At 36.3% G+C, this 15,862-nt stretch overlaps 1 protein-coding gene across 4 annotated transcripts in view; it reads left to right on the top strand.

Annotated features, from left to right (window-relative positions):
• The window catches only part of PLA2G4A (phospholipase A2 group IVA), a 160,799-nt gene that overhangs the window by 101,028 nt on the left and 43,909 nt on the right, over positions 1 to 15,862 (top strand). For all 4 annotated transcript variants that reach the window (XM_067728953.1, XM_067728955.1, XM_067728954.1 and 1 more), the window contains 3 exons: positions 5,343 to 5,479; positions 13,918 to 14,140; positions 15,072 to 15,186. In XM_067728953.1, coding sequence (XP_067585054.1) covers positions 5,343 to 5,479; positions 13,918 to 14,140; positions 15,072 to 15,186 — 475 coding nt within the window. The remainder of the gene's footprint in view (positions 1 to 5,342; positions 5,480 to 13,917; positions 14,141 to 15,071; positions 15,187 to 15,862) is intronic.

The raw sequence follows: 15,862 nt of genomic DNA on the forward strand, positions 1-15,862 counted from the left end.
AATGAAGAGGATGTCTGGAATACAAGAGATCCTCTGTGGTGTCTCTTAGTATTATCATGCCATGAGTTAAGTCAATGGAAAACTATAAGAACCCAATCCAGGAAGGACTACTAATGACCCAGACCCTTCAGGAATGAAGGTTTGGTTACTCACCAGCTGAGGTGCTTGTTGAAGGCAAAGAAAATACAGAATGGATAGTGAAAGAAGGTAGCTATAAATACCAACTATGACCAGATGACCAGTTACGGAAATGAGACTGTTTGCCATGAGTATTTCTTCCTTAGTTTGTTATGAATATGTGCGTGTGTGTGTGCATGTACACACAGAAATACAAAAACAGATTCATATTTAAGTTATGAAGTATCAATGTGAAGAATAAGCATTGTTTAAGGACTTTGTATCCTTTTCTGGGGAAAGGATTAGTGCATTTCCAGTTGTACACAGGATATCTGTATCATGTTAGCCAGGAGTATGACCTTGTTATTGTCTTTCTTTGGATATTAAGTGTGGTTGAAGGAGAGGTATATGGCTGCCGAGTTGAGAAGGGGTGGACTTGTGATGGTCAGTTTGCATCAACTTGGAGGATGTTTTTTGATGCAATTAATATTTAAGTCAGTGAAATTTACTTAATCAGGTTGTCATCTATAATGTGGGTGGGCCCCACTCTAATCAGTCAAAGGCCTGAATAGAACAAAAAGACCAACCTCACCAAGCAAGAGGGAATTCTCCAGCAGACTACCCTTGGACTTCATCTGAGGCATCAGCTCTCCTGGGTCTCTGCCTGCTGGTGTTTGGACTAAAACTGCATTATTGACTCTCCAGAGTTTGGAGCTTGCTGTCCCATACTGCAAATTTGGACTTGTCATTCTTCACACCTGTGTGATCCAGTTCCATAGATAGATAGATAGTTAGATAGATAGTTAGATATGTATCTACCTACCTATTGGTTCCATTTCTCTGGAGAACCCTGACTAATACAGGAACCAGGGAGGCAAAAGTCTTTATATAATTGTCAGAACTTAAAATCTATGAAAACATAAAAAAAAAAATCCTTGAGCACTTTAGAATTTTCTTTTGTGAGGGAGGAAATTAATAATATCTGCAAGCCAATGCAGGAAGATAATTTAATCAAAACACAGCGTATTTGGTAAATAAAAATTCATTTCCTGTAATCGTATGAGAAAAGTATGAGAAATATTCATTGATATCATTTATACACAAATATTGATGCACTTAAATCTAAATATAACCTAAAAACTCTTGGCAACTTTAATTTGTTTGATTTTTTAAGATTTAAAGCCCGGACTAACTGCTGCACCTTGTAAGTCCTCAGTTATTCTTTGAAAGTTATTTCAGAATAACTATCACTATTAAAACATCCAAAGTTAGTCTGTTTATTGCATAACATTGTGCTGTCATCTGAAGTGATACATGAATCTGAAATGTAATTTAGCTAAATGTCAAGTGGTTTCTCTCGATAAAGATTACTCTTTTCTTTCTGAATAATGGGGAAAAGGAAAGAGCATGAATTCTATGTCAGTGACACCTCAGCTCACATCCTGGTTATCACCAATCTGGATGTGAACAAGGTATTATATGTGTGCACTCCATACCTCCTCTTCTGAGACATGAAAATAATAATGATTTTTGAGGGATGAGAAGATCTTTTGGTTTTGAATTTTATTTATTTTTTATACAGCAGGTTCTTATTACTTACCTCTTTTATACATATTAGTGTATATATGTCAATCCCAATCTCCCAATGAAGGATGAGAAGATTAAATGAAATAAATTTTCTTCATAAGTCTAATTTCCCTTTCTTTTTTATAGTTAATAAACATTTATAATTTTATAGTTTAACAATTCATATTCTGTATGAGTTATAGAATCTAGAATGCTACCAGTAGCAAAAAGCTTCAAGTTCATTCATTCTACCCAATATTTTTACACATAAGTAAAGAGTCCAAAGAGGATTTTCTTTACCTAGGTCCCCCTAGTTGTAGGGGAAGCTTTCAGAGATAGAATGGAGCAGAGTGAATTAAAAGCTTTGGAGTCTGACAAACCTGGTTTTAAATCTGCAAGAAACCACTTTCTAGATTTGAGACAGCAGAAAAATTATCTTCTTTGTGTTTCAGTTCCTTTGTCTTTAAAATGGTAATAGGGAGTTCCCTGATGGCCTAGCCGTTAGGATTCTGGGCTTTCACTCCTGGGTCCCGGATTCAATCCTTGGTTGGGGAACTAAGATCCTGCAAGCAAAAATAAAACAGGAAATAGACCAGAATTTATACATATAAAATGGTAATAATATATATATCATAGAGTTGTGAAAATTAAATGATGCATAAAAACAGATTAATTCATGTGCAATAAATAAAGGATAAATTATAATCTATACAATCATTCAGTTATTTCATTATTCAAGTTTTATGTACAAATAGTATGACACTTTCTTTCCTCTGATAGCAACCCAAATTTCTGACTTAAATATCTTACCTGAAAACCCTCTTTAAGAATTAGTGTAAAGCAATAATGAAAACAATGGGTTACATAACACATGAATCCCGGTTTAATAAGGGGCTGTTTCCAGAAAATTCCTAACGTAAAATAGTCATCCATAAGTATGTGTTGGGCTACTGGCACATGAAGAAGGACATCTGGGGAGTTGTTTTCTCAGGATTAAAGAGGTTTTATGTTCAATCTTCCAACTTCTCTTATGAAATCTCTCTCTGAACAATAGCACAGGTTGTGTGTTATATGTTGAAATGAAACAGTGTAATCTGTTACTAAGAATTTTTTTACTCTGAACTACCTGACTTGTATTGGGTTTAATGTTAGTGTTGCAAGTAACCAAATCAACAGGCTTAAAATCCCCTCTGACTTCTTTTCCCCTTAAAGCCCTTCATAGTCTTATTTTTCCCAACTCCCTAGTATACTCCTGCTGCAATAAGAAGGCTGGTCTTTTCATCTCAAAATCACATACCCTTTCTTATTTGTGCCTATCTTGGCCTGACCTTAGGCCCAGTGTTTGGCACATAGTAACAATAAATGGTTTACTATTATTATTATTATCACTATTATTGTATTGCCTATAAACTCAAGCCTTCATTCAAGGCCTAATCGAAATCCCTCCTCCTTCTCCTAATTTGTAATCTGCCTTCCTTACAACTACTCTTAATATTAATACTATATTATACTCCATTCGCCCACTGTATAACCCACTTTAGTTTCCTATCTTAGCTTTCCTCCCTCTCCATAGAAGTTTTTAAGAACTTATATATTTTACTTTATTTACAATTTTAAAACTATGTTCGAGAGCATTCTGTTCATCTGAACATACACAGGTTCAAAGCCATTTAAATTGCTGCATTGCACTGAACTGGTAGACTGTGTTTTCATTAATGAGGTCTTCAATTTGCATCTGATTTGATGGCCACTGAGTATCAGAGAAGAGCCCTGAATTTGGAAATTAGTGCTAGGTGTCCTGCTATTCACTGTTCTACCTCCAATAAGACCTAACCTCTAGAGACTTCCCTTTCTCTATGAAAGAATTCTATAGCCTTTTTCATCTTTTTAGTTCTAAAATAATGATTCTGTGTATGTGTATATATATATTTATCACATTGGTGAGTGACACCCAAGAGTCAGGATCCAAGTGCTGGGAACACAATGCAGGTGTATTCTCATATCTGCTTTTAAATTCAAATGTTGCTATATCACACATCATGTAGTCTCTGAAAAACTCCTTTGTACACTCATGAGAGAATGAGAATGAAAAAAAGGAAGATAAGATCTTCCTGCTGTTATGAAAATAGTTTTGACCTTGTGGACCCCCTAAAAACTATGCACACTTTGAGAACTGCTGGGTATAGGGAAACAACCAGCTCTCTTAGGCAATAATGCTTCAGGACCACAAGGAAAATGACAATATCTCCCTCTTCAAAGAAACACCCTTGCATTTCAGTCACGTTACAGATAGCCTGTTTTACTGCAAAAACTCTTCATGGCTTATGCTTCTCCCATCTCCAGAACAGCCTCCTTCCCTGCCCTCATCTCTCCCTACGGAATAACTCTGCATCTTTAACATCAAGCTCAGGTTTCTTCTTTGTCTGTGAAACTTTCTCCACCACTCCAATCCCTCTGACTGAAATTGACCACATCTTCTAGACCTCATGTACTGCCAGCCTGTAGCATTTGACTTTGGTAAGGTGTACTACCAGGAGCCTGGGGTTTGACCCTTGACTCAACTCTGCTATTTATTGATTGCATGACCCTGAAAAAGTTTTCAAGGTCTTGGTTTTAAGTGCATTGGTTTCCTCTTCTGTAAAATGGAAACCTCATAGTGATTTTATGAAGATTAAATAAGACAATTTCTGTAAAATACTAACAGTTCCTACCAGATAATAAGAGCTCAGTGAATATCATCTATTCCTGTGTTTCTTGTTGTCATAATTATTTTTACATTTCTGCCTCACTTAAATTAACTATATTCCCCAGATCCACCCTGGGGATACTTGAAACATAGAGACCACTTAATCAGATTGATGAATGAATTAAAGAATGAAGAAATAAATTTTGTAGGTTTTTTTTGTAGTTGATTAAGTTCTTTTTGATGGCTTAAATAACAGCATATTTTTGAAATGGGTCAGCATAAAGGAGTGCTAAGAATTCTGGACCAAGAAGGCAAGATGCTTACTCAACTGCAGATTACCAGCTAATAGATCTTATACAAGTAATAGCAGCCTTTCAGAACTTCCATCTGAAAAATGAGCAAATACTTTTTTGCTCATTTTATAGCAATTTTGAGAGGATCAAATTAAAAAAAAACTACACCCAAAAGCAAGCCCCAAACTGCAAGGAGTCAAGCAAATATAAAGGATTGTTGTTGCTATTGTTGTTACTATCAGAGTTAGTTGGCTATTTTAATAATATCTGCTTTCTAATAGACATTAATTCTTGATTTTCTTAAGTGAAACATTATTTTCTTCTTTTTTTTTTTTTTGCGGTACGCGGGCCTCTCACTGTTGTGGCCTCTCCCGTTGCGGAGCACAGGCTCCGGACGCGCAGGCTCAGCGGCCATGGCTCACGGGCCCAGCCACTCTGTGGCATGTGGGATCTTCCCACACCGGGGCACGAACCCGTGTCCCCTGCATCGGCAGCCGGACTCTCAACCACTGCGCCACCAGGGAAGCCCTGTTTTCTTCTTTTTAACAATTAGATATTATCAAGGTATGAGTGAACTTACAATTCTTTGTTACCAAATGTGGGACATAGAAAAACTGAAATGAAAATGACATATTTTATGATTTTACTTTACAAATGATCTCTGTGTTTCATCATTCCAGGTGCCTGTGGTGGCCATACTGGGCTCAGGTGGGGGTTTCCGAGCCATGGTAGGATTCTCCGGTGTGATGAAGGCATTGTATGAATCAGGAATTTTAGATTGCACTACCTACATTGCTGGTCTTTCTGGATCTACGTGGTTAGTATACATTTTAAACCTTAGTTTTATCATCCTAAATGCTTAGCATTTATCTACCTGAAACTTAGAAAAGAAATGAGGGTTTAGAAAACTGACATTAACTTCAAATTACTGAAATATTCCAGCTTGATGCAGTAATTTGTTCTTAAAAATATTTTTTAAGGCAAATTCATACTTAATGATGACTGTTGTCATAAGTTTGCTCCCTTTAAGCCCATTTGTGACTTAAAATGTAGTTAAACATAAAACAAAAAAATAGGTCAATTGAAATAATTCTATAGAAATATCTCAGAAGTGGAATAACATACTCCACCCATAATTAATTTAATCTTCCTATAATTTACTGATTTGTAATCTTGCAGCGATTATGTCTAAGTACATGATTCGCTAGGTATTCATTTTCTTCTTTAAGGCAAATAGAATGAAATGCAAGATACCTCAGTATACAGAAGAAGGAAACAACTTTTGAATGAAGAAATGCAATAAATTTCACTGATTTATATCTAATTATGAAATTAATCCTTTAAATGTATCTAAGCTCAGCTAAATTTAGAGACAGAGTAAAAGCATCTGCATGTATAATATTTGTATGCTGTAGATTTGTCTTTTCAAGAATATATTTATAAAACGTTTTCAAAGACAATACTATGTACTTTTTGGTTTGCTTACCTCACATAATAAGTATATTGAAAATCATATATTTAGTCCTTGCTTAGATGTCTCAAATAAAAGTATCACCTTATTATAGAACTTCTGATATTGGCTTGTAAGGCCTTTTAGTCACTCAGCCATGATAAAACTTATCTTTTATAATATTTTATTATACATAAATATATAACATATGTATTATATAAGTATATATCATATAATTACAATATATATAATAATATATATTATATATGTCTATATTTTAAAATTTCTGTGTCTTCTCATCCTGTGAGATGGCTATGAGTTTCTTCATCTTTCAAGTATAGAACACATGATTCAGAAGGCAAGTGATTTGTCCAAGATCAGTAGCAGAGCCAACATATAGACTTAGGATTTCGATCCCCTACTCTAGGTTCTTTCAACTAAACCAGAACCTTCTCTTGGACAGCTATATATTCTACATCAGTGGTGCCCAAAAGGTTGGGGACCGGTTTCATGGAAGACAATTTTTCCATTGGTGGGGAGATGGTTCAGGAGGTAATGCCAGCGATGGGGAGAGGCAGATGAAGCTTCACTCGCTCGCCTAATGTTCACCTCCTGCTGCATGGCCGGTTCCTAAGGTCCACGGCCCGGGGGTTGGGGACCCCTGTTCTACATAGAGATTCATATTTAAAGAGTCTATAGTTTCTTAAATATTTTGAACCAGTTTCTTTAACTAAAAAACAAAAACTTAGAACCATGGTTGCCACCTTCTTTGTATGTACTCTCAAAATGATTAGTCTTTTTGGAAGAAAGCTGTAGCCCATCATTATCCTTTCCTTTGAAGGAAAGAGCATGCACCTGCCTGTTCAATGAGTAATATGAATGTGATGGAAAAACTTGGACCCTTAGATTAATTCACCTATTCAAGCATTTTATTATTAGTCTTCAGGTAGTTTTCTTTATCTGTATTCACTGGTTTTTAGATCCCTGTGGTCCATCACTGACTAATACATTGCAAGAAGCTTGCTTTCGTAAATTCATCTAACAACAAAGACCAGGCCTTGAGTGCTATTTTAGTGGTGTAATAGTGTATATTTGTGTTTAATTAGAGCTGCAGTCATTGCTTTGGTTATAGATTTGGGAAAACATCTAAGATCCCCTCTCAGGGTTCTGAAAACAAGTCCTACAAAATGTAATTAGGAGAATTTTAGATGTTACAGGCCAATCATTTAAATATTATAGGCCACCTTCAATTCCTGCTCTATCCTTCAGTGTCTAATTTCCTCAAAGGTTAGCCTTTTCTTTTTTTTTTTAAATGTATACATTTTAATGTTGCAGGAAGTTGACTTTAGAATTAGCCTATCTCTTTTTTTTTTAACATCTTTATTGGAGTATAATTGCTTTACAATGGTGTGTTAGTTTCTGCTGTATAACAAAGTGAATCAGCTATACATATACATATATACCCATATGCCCTCCCTCTTAAGTCTCCATTCCACCCTCCCTATCCCATCCCTTTAGGTGGTCACAAAGCACTGAGCTGAAGCCTTTTCTTAGTTATTCTATTTCCTTAAAATCCATGTACTCCTAAAATCCTACAATCATTTTTCACCAAGAGGCCATATAATTTCCAAATATAATGGTGTCTTTTGAAGTTCTTATTCTCCTCAACTTTTTGGGGGGAGTCAGGGAGGATGAAGTTGGGAGTTGAGATATTTCACACATTCAGTTGTCCCTCTTTCAAATCCCTCCTACCATGCCTTTTCCCCCCCATCCTCTCTGATTGCTCTCTCCTCATAGCTGTCTTTTCTACTTCCACTACTTTTTTCCTTAAAATGAGCTTCCCTCCAGGACCTACCTTTTGTTCTATTATATCGACACATCCTCCCTTGGTAATTTCACCAATTTCTACCACTTCAGTTATTACCATCAATAATTTAATTTGTAGTTCTTCAAAACATCTAAAAACTTACTGGAAGAAAGAAAGAGAGAAAGAGAGAGAGAGAGAGAGAGAGAGGAAGGAAGGAAGGAAAGAAGGAAAGAAGGAAGGAAGGGAGGGAGGGAGAAAGAAAACCCTAATGGACAATGCAAAGTAGCCATCAGAGAAGAGAATCAAGGGAAGATGAGTTTGCAGAGGTCAAGTGTGGGAGTGCTTCACAAAGTAGTGGGTATTTTAATAGAGGAAAAATCTATGAGAAGCTTCGCTTAGAACTGGGTTTGGAGATTTCATGGTTTTAGTGAAAATTACTAGATAAAGTAAATGAAGGGCACTTTTGATCATGAAATTACAAATAAGAAATGAATAGGAGACGAAAGAAAGAAAGGTGGGAATGTGAACCTTAGTAGGAGCCATCTATTATTTCAAGACAGGGAATATAGGACCCAGGAAATGTTTTATTTTGTTTTCAGAATATAAAAGACTAGAGCATTTTTGTAGAAGTCTGAGGTGATGGAAATAGTGTAGAGGGATAGATAGAAGATAAAGAAATAGATGGATCTTGGATACAAAGAGATTCGGGCAGAGACAGGACAGGACAAGATAAAAAGCACAAGTGAAGCTATTAACCATGGAGAAAAGAGACACTTCCTGAGATAAAATAAAAGGTGGTCAGGATGATTCATATTAACAATTTTCTCTCAAACACTATAGGTGAGAAGGTAGAAAGTTCAAAGGAAGGAAGTCAGAAACACTTGGAAAAAGAAAGTACACTCTTCTGTTGTATAAGTTTTTATATTCTGCTGATACATGACCATTACCTGGCACAAATTAGGTAATATGGAAATATCTGGAGAAGGCTTGGACCTCCCGTAAAGTTTTCTGTGATCACAAAAGAGAATTTTATGTAAGACAAAGCTTTTTTTTTTTTTTTTTTTTTTTTGCTGTACGCGGGCCTCTCACTGTTGTGGCCTCTCCCGTTGCGGAGCACAGGCTCCGGACGCGCAGGCTCAGCAGCCATGGCTCACGGGCCCAGCTACTCCGCGGCATGTGGGATCTTCCTGGACTGGGGCATGAACCCGTGTCCCCTGCATCGGCAGGTGGACTCTCAACCACTGCGCCACCAGGGGAGCCCAAAGCTTTTCTTATAATTGCTACTATCTTTATGATAATTATTTCTGAAATTATTTTTGGATGATAGTTGTTATTCATTAAATGTAAGAATTAGCCAAGCAGGAGAACTGGCCTGAGTGAACTAGTGACAGTAATCCTGTGTTCTTTTGCTCAGTGAGCACAACTCTCTTCCTCAGCACAGCTGCTCATTTGTGGTGTCACAGGGCTATTGGATTTCAACTGCTGTGTTTGTATGACATTACCGTCTAAAGAGAAATGAGAGCAGCTCTGTGTCTATAGGCAATGGGACCCAATTCATTAAGCTATAAAAAAGAATTCAAGAATGAAAACTTTCAGTTTAACATCTGAAGAATTCGTGGGACATTGAAAAATAAACCAATTTTAATAGGAGCTGGCCTGTAAGAAATGATAGGCTAAAAGATCAAGATTATGTTAGAGAAAATATGTTGTTTGAGGTGAGGACTGTGCTAACGAACCTCTCCCACTTGTCACGTGTTTAATGACTAAATGAAGACTTGCATAAGTAACTGCACTTTGGGGAAAAATTAATCTAGGAATTTATTTAGGATTTCAGGATATTTGCTTCACAAGGTCGAGGGTCTTGTTAAGACATTCCAAACCTTGATTGCATATGAGAATCACTTCTGGCACTTTTTTAAGCAGAGAAATTCTAAATGTTTACCCCTGAAGATTCTGATTAGGAAGGTCCTGGGGAGCCAAACACTGATATTTTAAAACTTTGACTCTGTGATTTAGAGGCAGGAAGTGAACCGAGAATTCCTTGTTCTCTGGCATAATTTAAAGTTTTTTTTTTTTAAACTTTATACTTAGCCTAAAATGCATTCATATGGAGAGAATGAGGTGTCCCATCATATAAATATATTGAAAAATTAGAGGTGAGTATTTTCAGATTTATAGAGAAATAAATTGAAGACCCTTTCATTCAATAATTATTTATAGAGGCCCTGCTATGTCTAAGACACTTAATTTTTGAAACTTGATTGGTATAATTGGGAGTCACTTATTGGTGAAGAGATGAAAATTAAGGCTTAACTACGGAGTTGATGCTTGTGTGCTTTAGATGGTAATATGTCCACAGAAGCTCATGATAGCTGAATTCTGCCTTGGTGCAATCAAAGAAACAAACAAACAAACAAAAAGCAAAAAAAGCAATTTAAGGAAAATTGACCATTGCCTGCTGTTCCATCTTTAGCTGTCACCAAAGCCAAAATCCAAGTCTTAGATGTCACCATAATGATGTCATGAAATGTCTGTCCAACTCACACTTGTTACTTCTAAGGAAAATGGGCTCATAAATGCTGAACAAGCAGAGAACATTAGCCCCAATGCAAATGGTTGAGGTATTCTAGGTCCTTCTGTCTTTCCATAGGGCTTGTATACTCGAGCCAATGGTTTCATGGGAGGGAAAGAAAAAGAGAAAGGGGGAGAGAGAGACTCCCCAAGTGAATGAGTTTACTTCAACCTTTGGAGAGCAGAAATGGACTGCAACCGTTCTACATGGAGCAGAAAAGAAAGAATTGGATTGACATGCATATACACTTGACCTCTTAAAATGATCTGCCTCTGAAACTGTGGCACAGATTCCTAGGTTTTGAGCAATCTCTGAACCTCAGAGGAAGGATTTTCTGAGTCTTGATCCAATGGCAAACATTGGGAGGAAAGGAAGAGAAAAGAGGAGCCTCCAGATCTTGCTGGAGGAAATCCATGAGGCTGAGGTACTTGTTAGAATCATACGTTGATTCATTTTAAAGACCAACTAAATATAGATGGAGAAGAGAAGTCTTAAATAACGTGAATGAGATGTGAGTAATTACATCATTCTGCTGAACAGTTAGAAATGACAACTTCCAATAGCAGAATGATCATATCATTTCCTCTTTACCTACCCTAAAAAAAAAAATTCTGTGGCTAAATTGATTTCTGCTGACATTGTTTGTTTGATTCTTTTCCTTATTTTTATGCTGCTTCATTAAGGAAATGATTTGATGTATCTTAATAATAAAGTAAAACTGGATTGCATACAATAAAGATAGAAGTGGAAAAAAGTATATGTTTGTGTGTGTGTAATATATATATGTATAAAACTAGAAACTAGATTAAAAGTTCATTCTATAACCTGTAGCTTTGGGAGGCATGAGACACAGACTTTGGTTTCAGGTTTCTAGAATTCAAGGCAAAATCCAAACTATGCAGTTATATAATGCACATTTTTAATAAGTTAAGGGCCAGCCAATGATCCATGGGTATAGAAATTATTCTTGATACTAAGACCAGTAAAGAATTTCTTAATGTTCTCATAAAGAATGAAATATATCCTGAATAGTTCCAGAATTGATTACTTAGAGACTCAAAAAGAAGTTTTATTTTCCCATTTTTATTGTATCCTTAAATGTAAACCAGTATCATTACACCAATGTGTGCATTTATTGAAAAGCATGATGAGGTCCAGAATCAGATCTTTGTTCATCTAGATGAATCGTGTGGTAGACCTTGGAATAACTATAGGAATGGATGGACTCTGCATCTTTCTAGCAATCTCAGCTGTAATTTTAATAGATATTTGGTGATTATACCAGGCTTGAGTTCAGAGTAAGTCTATCTGATTTATCATTATCTCATGTTGTGAGAAATGTTAAGAATCCAGTTTATATAATAAAGATCTTTTAAGAATGTTTACTTTTTTTTTGCAGAGCATGTGTTCCATTTTAGGTCTGTCATCACTCTTCATTTGTTAAGTTTTAATTATTCTCAGTTTGTCTCTAAAGAAGTCTGAATCCAACAAGTAATTCTAATTTAATGTGTAGTGGGAGTAGTTTGATCTCTAAGAACTGAAATCTTACTTTAAAGATTTTTAAAAAATAAAGGCTGTCAGGGGAGAGGACAGATTTTAAATTCGAGTTCTATTATAATTGGGGAACTGTAAACATGTTATTTTTTTTTCTGTGATAGTTTTTTTTTTTAACATCTTTATTGGAGTATAATTGCTTTACAATGGTGTGTTAGTCTTGCTTTATAACAAAGTGAATCAGTTATACATATACATATGTTCCCATATCTCTTCCCTCTTGCATCTCCCTCCCTCCCACCCTCCCTATCCCACCCCTCTAGGTGGTCACAAAGCACTGAGCTGATCTCCCTGTGCTATGTGGCTGCTTCCCAGTAGCTATCTATTTTACGTTTGGTAGTGTATATATGTCCATGCCAGTCTCTCACTTCGTCCCAGCTTACCCTTCCACCTCCTCATATCCTCAAGTCCATTCTCTAGTACGTCTGTGTCTTCATTCCCGTCTTGCCCCTAGGTTCTTCATGACCTTTTTTTTTTTCTTAGATTCCATATATATGTGTTAGCATACAGTATTTGTTTTTCTCTTTCTGACTTACTTCACTCTGTATGACAGACTCTAGGTCCATCCACCTCACTACAAATAACTCAATTTCATTTCTTTTTATGGCTGAGTAATATTCCATTGTATATATGTGCCACATCTTCTTTATCCATTCATCTGTTGATGGACACTTAGGTTGCTTCCATGAACATGTTATTTAAATTCATCAATCCTCTGCTTATCTTTAAAATAGAAGAATTGAAAGCTATCACAAGTCTTCAAGACAACAACTTACGAGCAATTAGCCAGCACAGGCCTAGAACATACCAAGACTCAATAACAGTTAGTTTTCTCCCCTCCATGAAGGGAAGATAAATCACTATGGTGGTATTTTGATATGAATGTCAAGAAGACAGGAGATTTAAATATGTGCTACATTCTCTTTGGTTGGGTGAAGTGGTAGAGTATTTCTTTCATTATTTTGTGCTCTCAGTTCAACAGTTCAATATACTGTGCTTGTCGTATACTAGGAATTTGCTAATCATTGAGACTAAAAAAGATAAATAAGCAAAGTTTTCCCTGCAGATGGTCACAACTAATTAGGGGAGACAGATAAGTAAACTAATAATTAATATTTAGTTTGAGAGCTACAATATTAGAGATATTGGTTCCCAGGAGGATCATAACTTAATGTTTACCGTCTAAATATCACATACCAAGGCATATGGTGATTTCCAGCATCACTAGAGGCGGCCAAATGGCTGTTGGCCAAGAATCTTCACAAGAAAGCATTTATCTTTCAGACCTACTCCTCTCCATGATTTCACCATTAGATCTGTATGCTCAGAAATTCTGAGACCTACAGTTGGCAAAGCTTGGGATTCTATCTAGGCCAATGGACACACACACACAATTGTCAGGAGAATTAGGCATTCACAATTGTTTGGACAGCACATTTTCTACCTATAGATAATCATAATGGAAAGTCAAATTATCAGATTGCTTGGCTAGTATTATATCCAGCAAGTCAATTTATTTACATGGCTCTCAGTGTGTTGTGTCATCAGTCTCTCATGGTCTGTTAGGGATACCCATTCCTGGAGACTAGACAGTGAAGAGTTGGCCCAATAGGGCATCCTCTCCTCTGGACTGTGCAGGAGAAGTCCAGTGTTTCCTCTGAGGCCTCTCCTTTACTTCCGTTGTAGACCAGCTGTATTCTGATTGTTGCATCCTTTCCTTAAATGAGTTAATGTCTTCAATCAGAAAATTAGTTAACCAACTATTTCTATTATTCTTTCATTTTCTGATGACAAAGATGACTGCTTTCTTTGGAGACTACTTACTGTGTGATGCCCTTTATCGTTACTGATTGTCTTTTGTCTTCTTTACAGGTACATGTCAACTTTATATTCTCACCCTGATTTTCCAGAGAAAGGACCAGAGGAGATTAATGAAGAACTAATGAAAAGTGTTAGCCACAACCCTCTTTTACTTCTCACACCACAGAAAATTAAAAGATACATTGAGTCTTTATGGAAGAAGAAAAGCTCTGGACAACCTGTCACCTTTACTGATATCTTTGGGATGTTAATAGGAGAAACACTAATTCACAATGTAAGCCTTGGCTCAGTCTACAATCCTTTTAATACAAGAAAACGATGTATATCGTAATGTTTTAAATAAAACAAAATACGATACATTTTGTAAAAGTCAGTTGACTCACCTATCCTATCAACATGTACTGAGTACATACTCCCTGCCAGACGTAACTCTTCTATAATACGTTTCATCCTACATTACATTAGTTCTTACCAGCTTACTAATTTATTCTAACTATGTGTCAGTTTTGTTGTTGTTTTTGGTTTTTGGTTTTTTTGGCCACAGCGCGCGACTTGCGGGATCTTAGTTCCACGACCAGGGATTGAACGCGAGCCCTCGGCAGTGAGAGCGCAGCGTCCTAAACGCTGGACTGCCAGGGAACTCCCTACGTGTCAGTTTTGATGTATAGGGAAATACTTTTTTATTCCTTTTCTTTGGAAAAATACACATTTTAACCCTTAACTGCCCATTCTGCCCAAATAGCAATCTCTTTTAGATAAAGAGGTGAATAGAAGTAATATTTAAATAGCAGAAGAAGAATGGAGCTTTCCTGGAGAGAGTCAGAAAAAAAAGGAGTGAATCACATGGAAGAAACCCATTCGACACATGACAACAGAGCGACATTTTATCTGAACATGAAACAGGGCGGGTAGAGTTTGTGCCAGGGAATCTGGGGGCTCAATTCCTTCTGGGCTCCCTAGCTACCAAACGTCGATATAGTCCTGAGACGTATGGCTCTTTTTAGAATGAAGGTAATTACCTCCATAGAGCTTACTTTTTGCTGTTTTTCAGGATCAGAGGTCCTGAAAATAGTCATAAGACTATTTTAGTAAGACTATTTTTATTACAAAAATTTTGTGTCTTGATTGGAAGTACTATTTTACATAGTTTTTTAAAATCTGTATCTGTTTGTATATGTAAAACCTTTTCTTTCTTCTGTGGACAGAGAATGAACACCACCTTGAGTAGTTTGAAGGAAAAAGTCAATACTGGACAGTGCCCTTTGCCTCTTTTCACCTGTCTCCATGTCAAACCCGATGTCTCAGAGCTGATGTTTGCAGGTATGGAATTTCCTCTTGCAAAACATTTCCTGGAAACTTTGAACTGTGGTTCCTAATGATTTTCTCTAGAGGAAGTTCATAAGCAATTTTAGTTGCTTATTTTAATATATTTTCTGTAACATAAAAACTTTTGAAAATATAAGAAATTTTTAAGCTAGATGATTTTCTGATTGTAGAGACTATCCTATGAAACTAGTTACTAGTATATCTTCATTCAAATTAGTGGGAAAGACGATATAAAAGTAAATCATGAATATAATCAATATTCAATTTTAATTATTCATTTCTCAAGGATTTTTAACAAAATACTATGTCTAGGGCTTTTAGGCAAGGCATATATTTTTGTTTGCTGTTTATCTGTTCATTAAATTGGGTAACATGGTATCTGTTTATCATTCAAAACACTATTCTAATTTTTATAATTCAGCACCTTAAAAGTACTAGCCTGTACTTGTGGCAGCTGGTGAAAAAAATGCCTCATTTTGTTAAATCTCAGATGTAAACATTTGTTTCTTCTGTAGCTCTGTTTCTTGTTGGGTGCTCTAAAAGGATGTGACTTCGTACTTCTCCAGGCCACTGCCAGTCCTAGTCTGCAGTGTGATAGAATTTCTGACTGTGGCTAGTGGAGTTCATTGTATTTTTAGGAAAAGTATCTCAGTGACATCAGTCACACCAT

Source organism: Pseudorca crassidens, chromosome 2, assembly GCF_039906515.1.
Source record: "Pseudorca crassidens isolate mPseCra1 chromosome 2, mPseCra1.hap1, whole genome shotgun sequence".
Lineage (NCBI taxonomy): Eukaryota > Metazoa > Chordata > Mammalia > Artiodactyla > Delphinidae > Pseudorca > Pseudorca crassidens.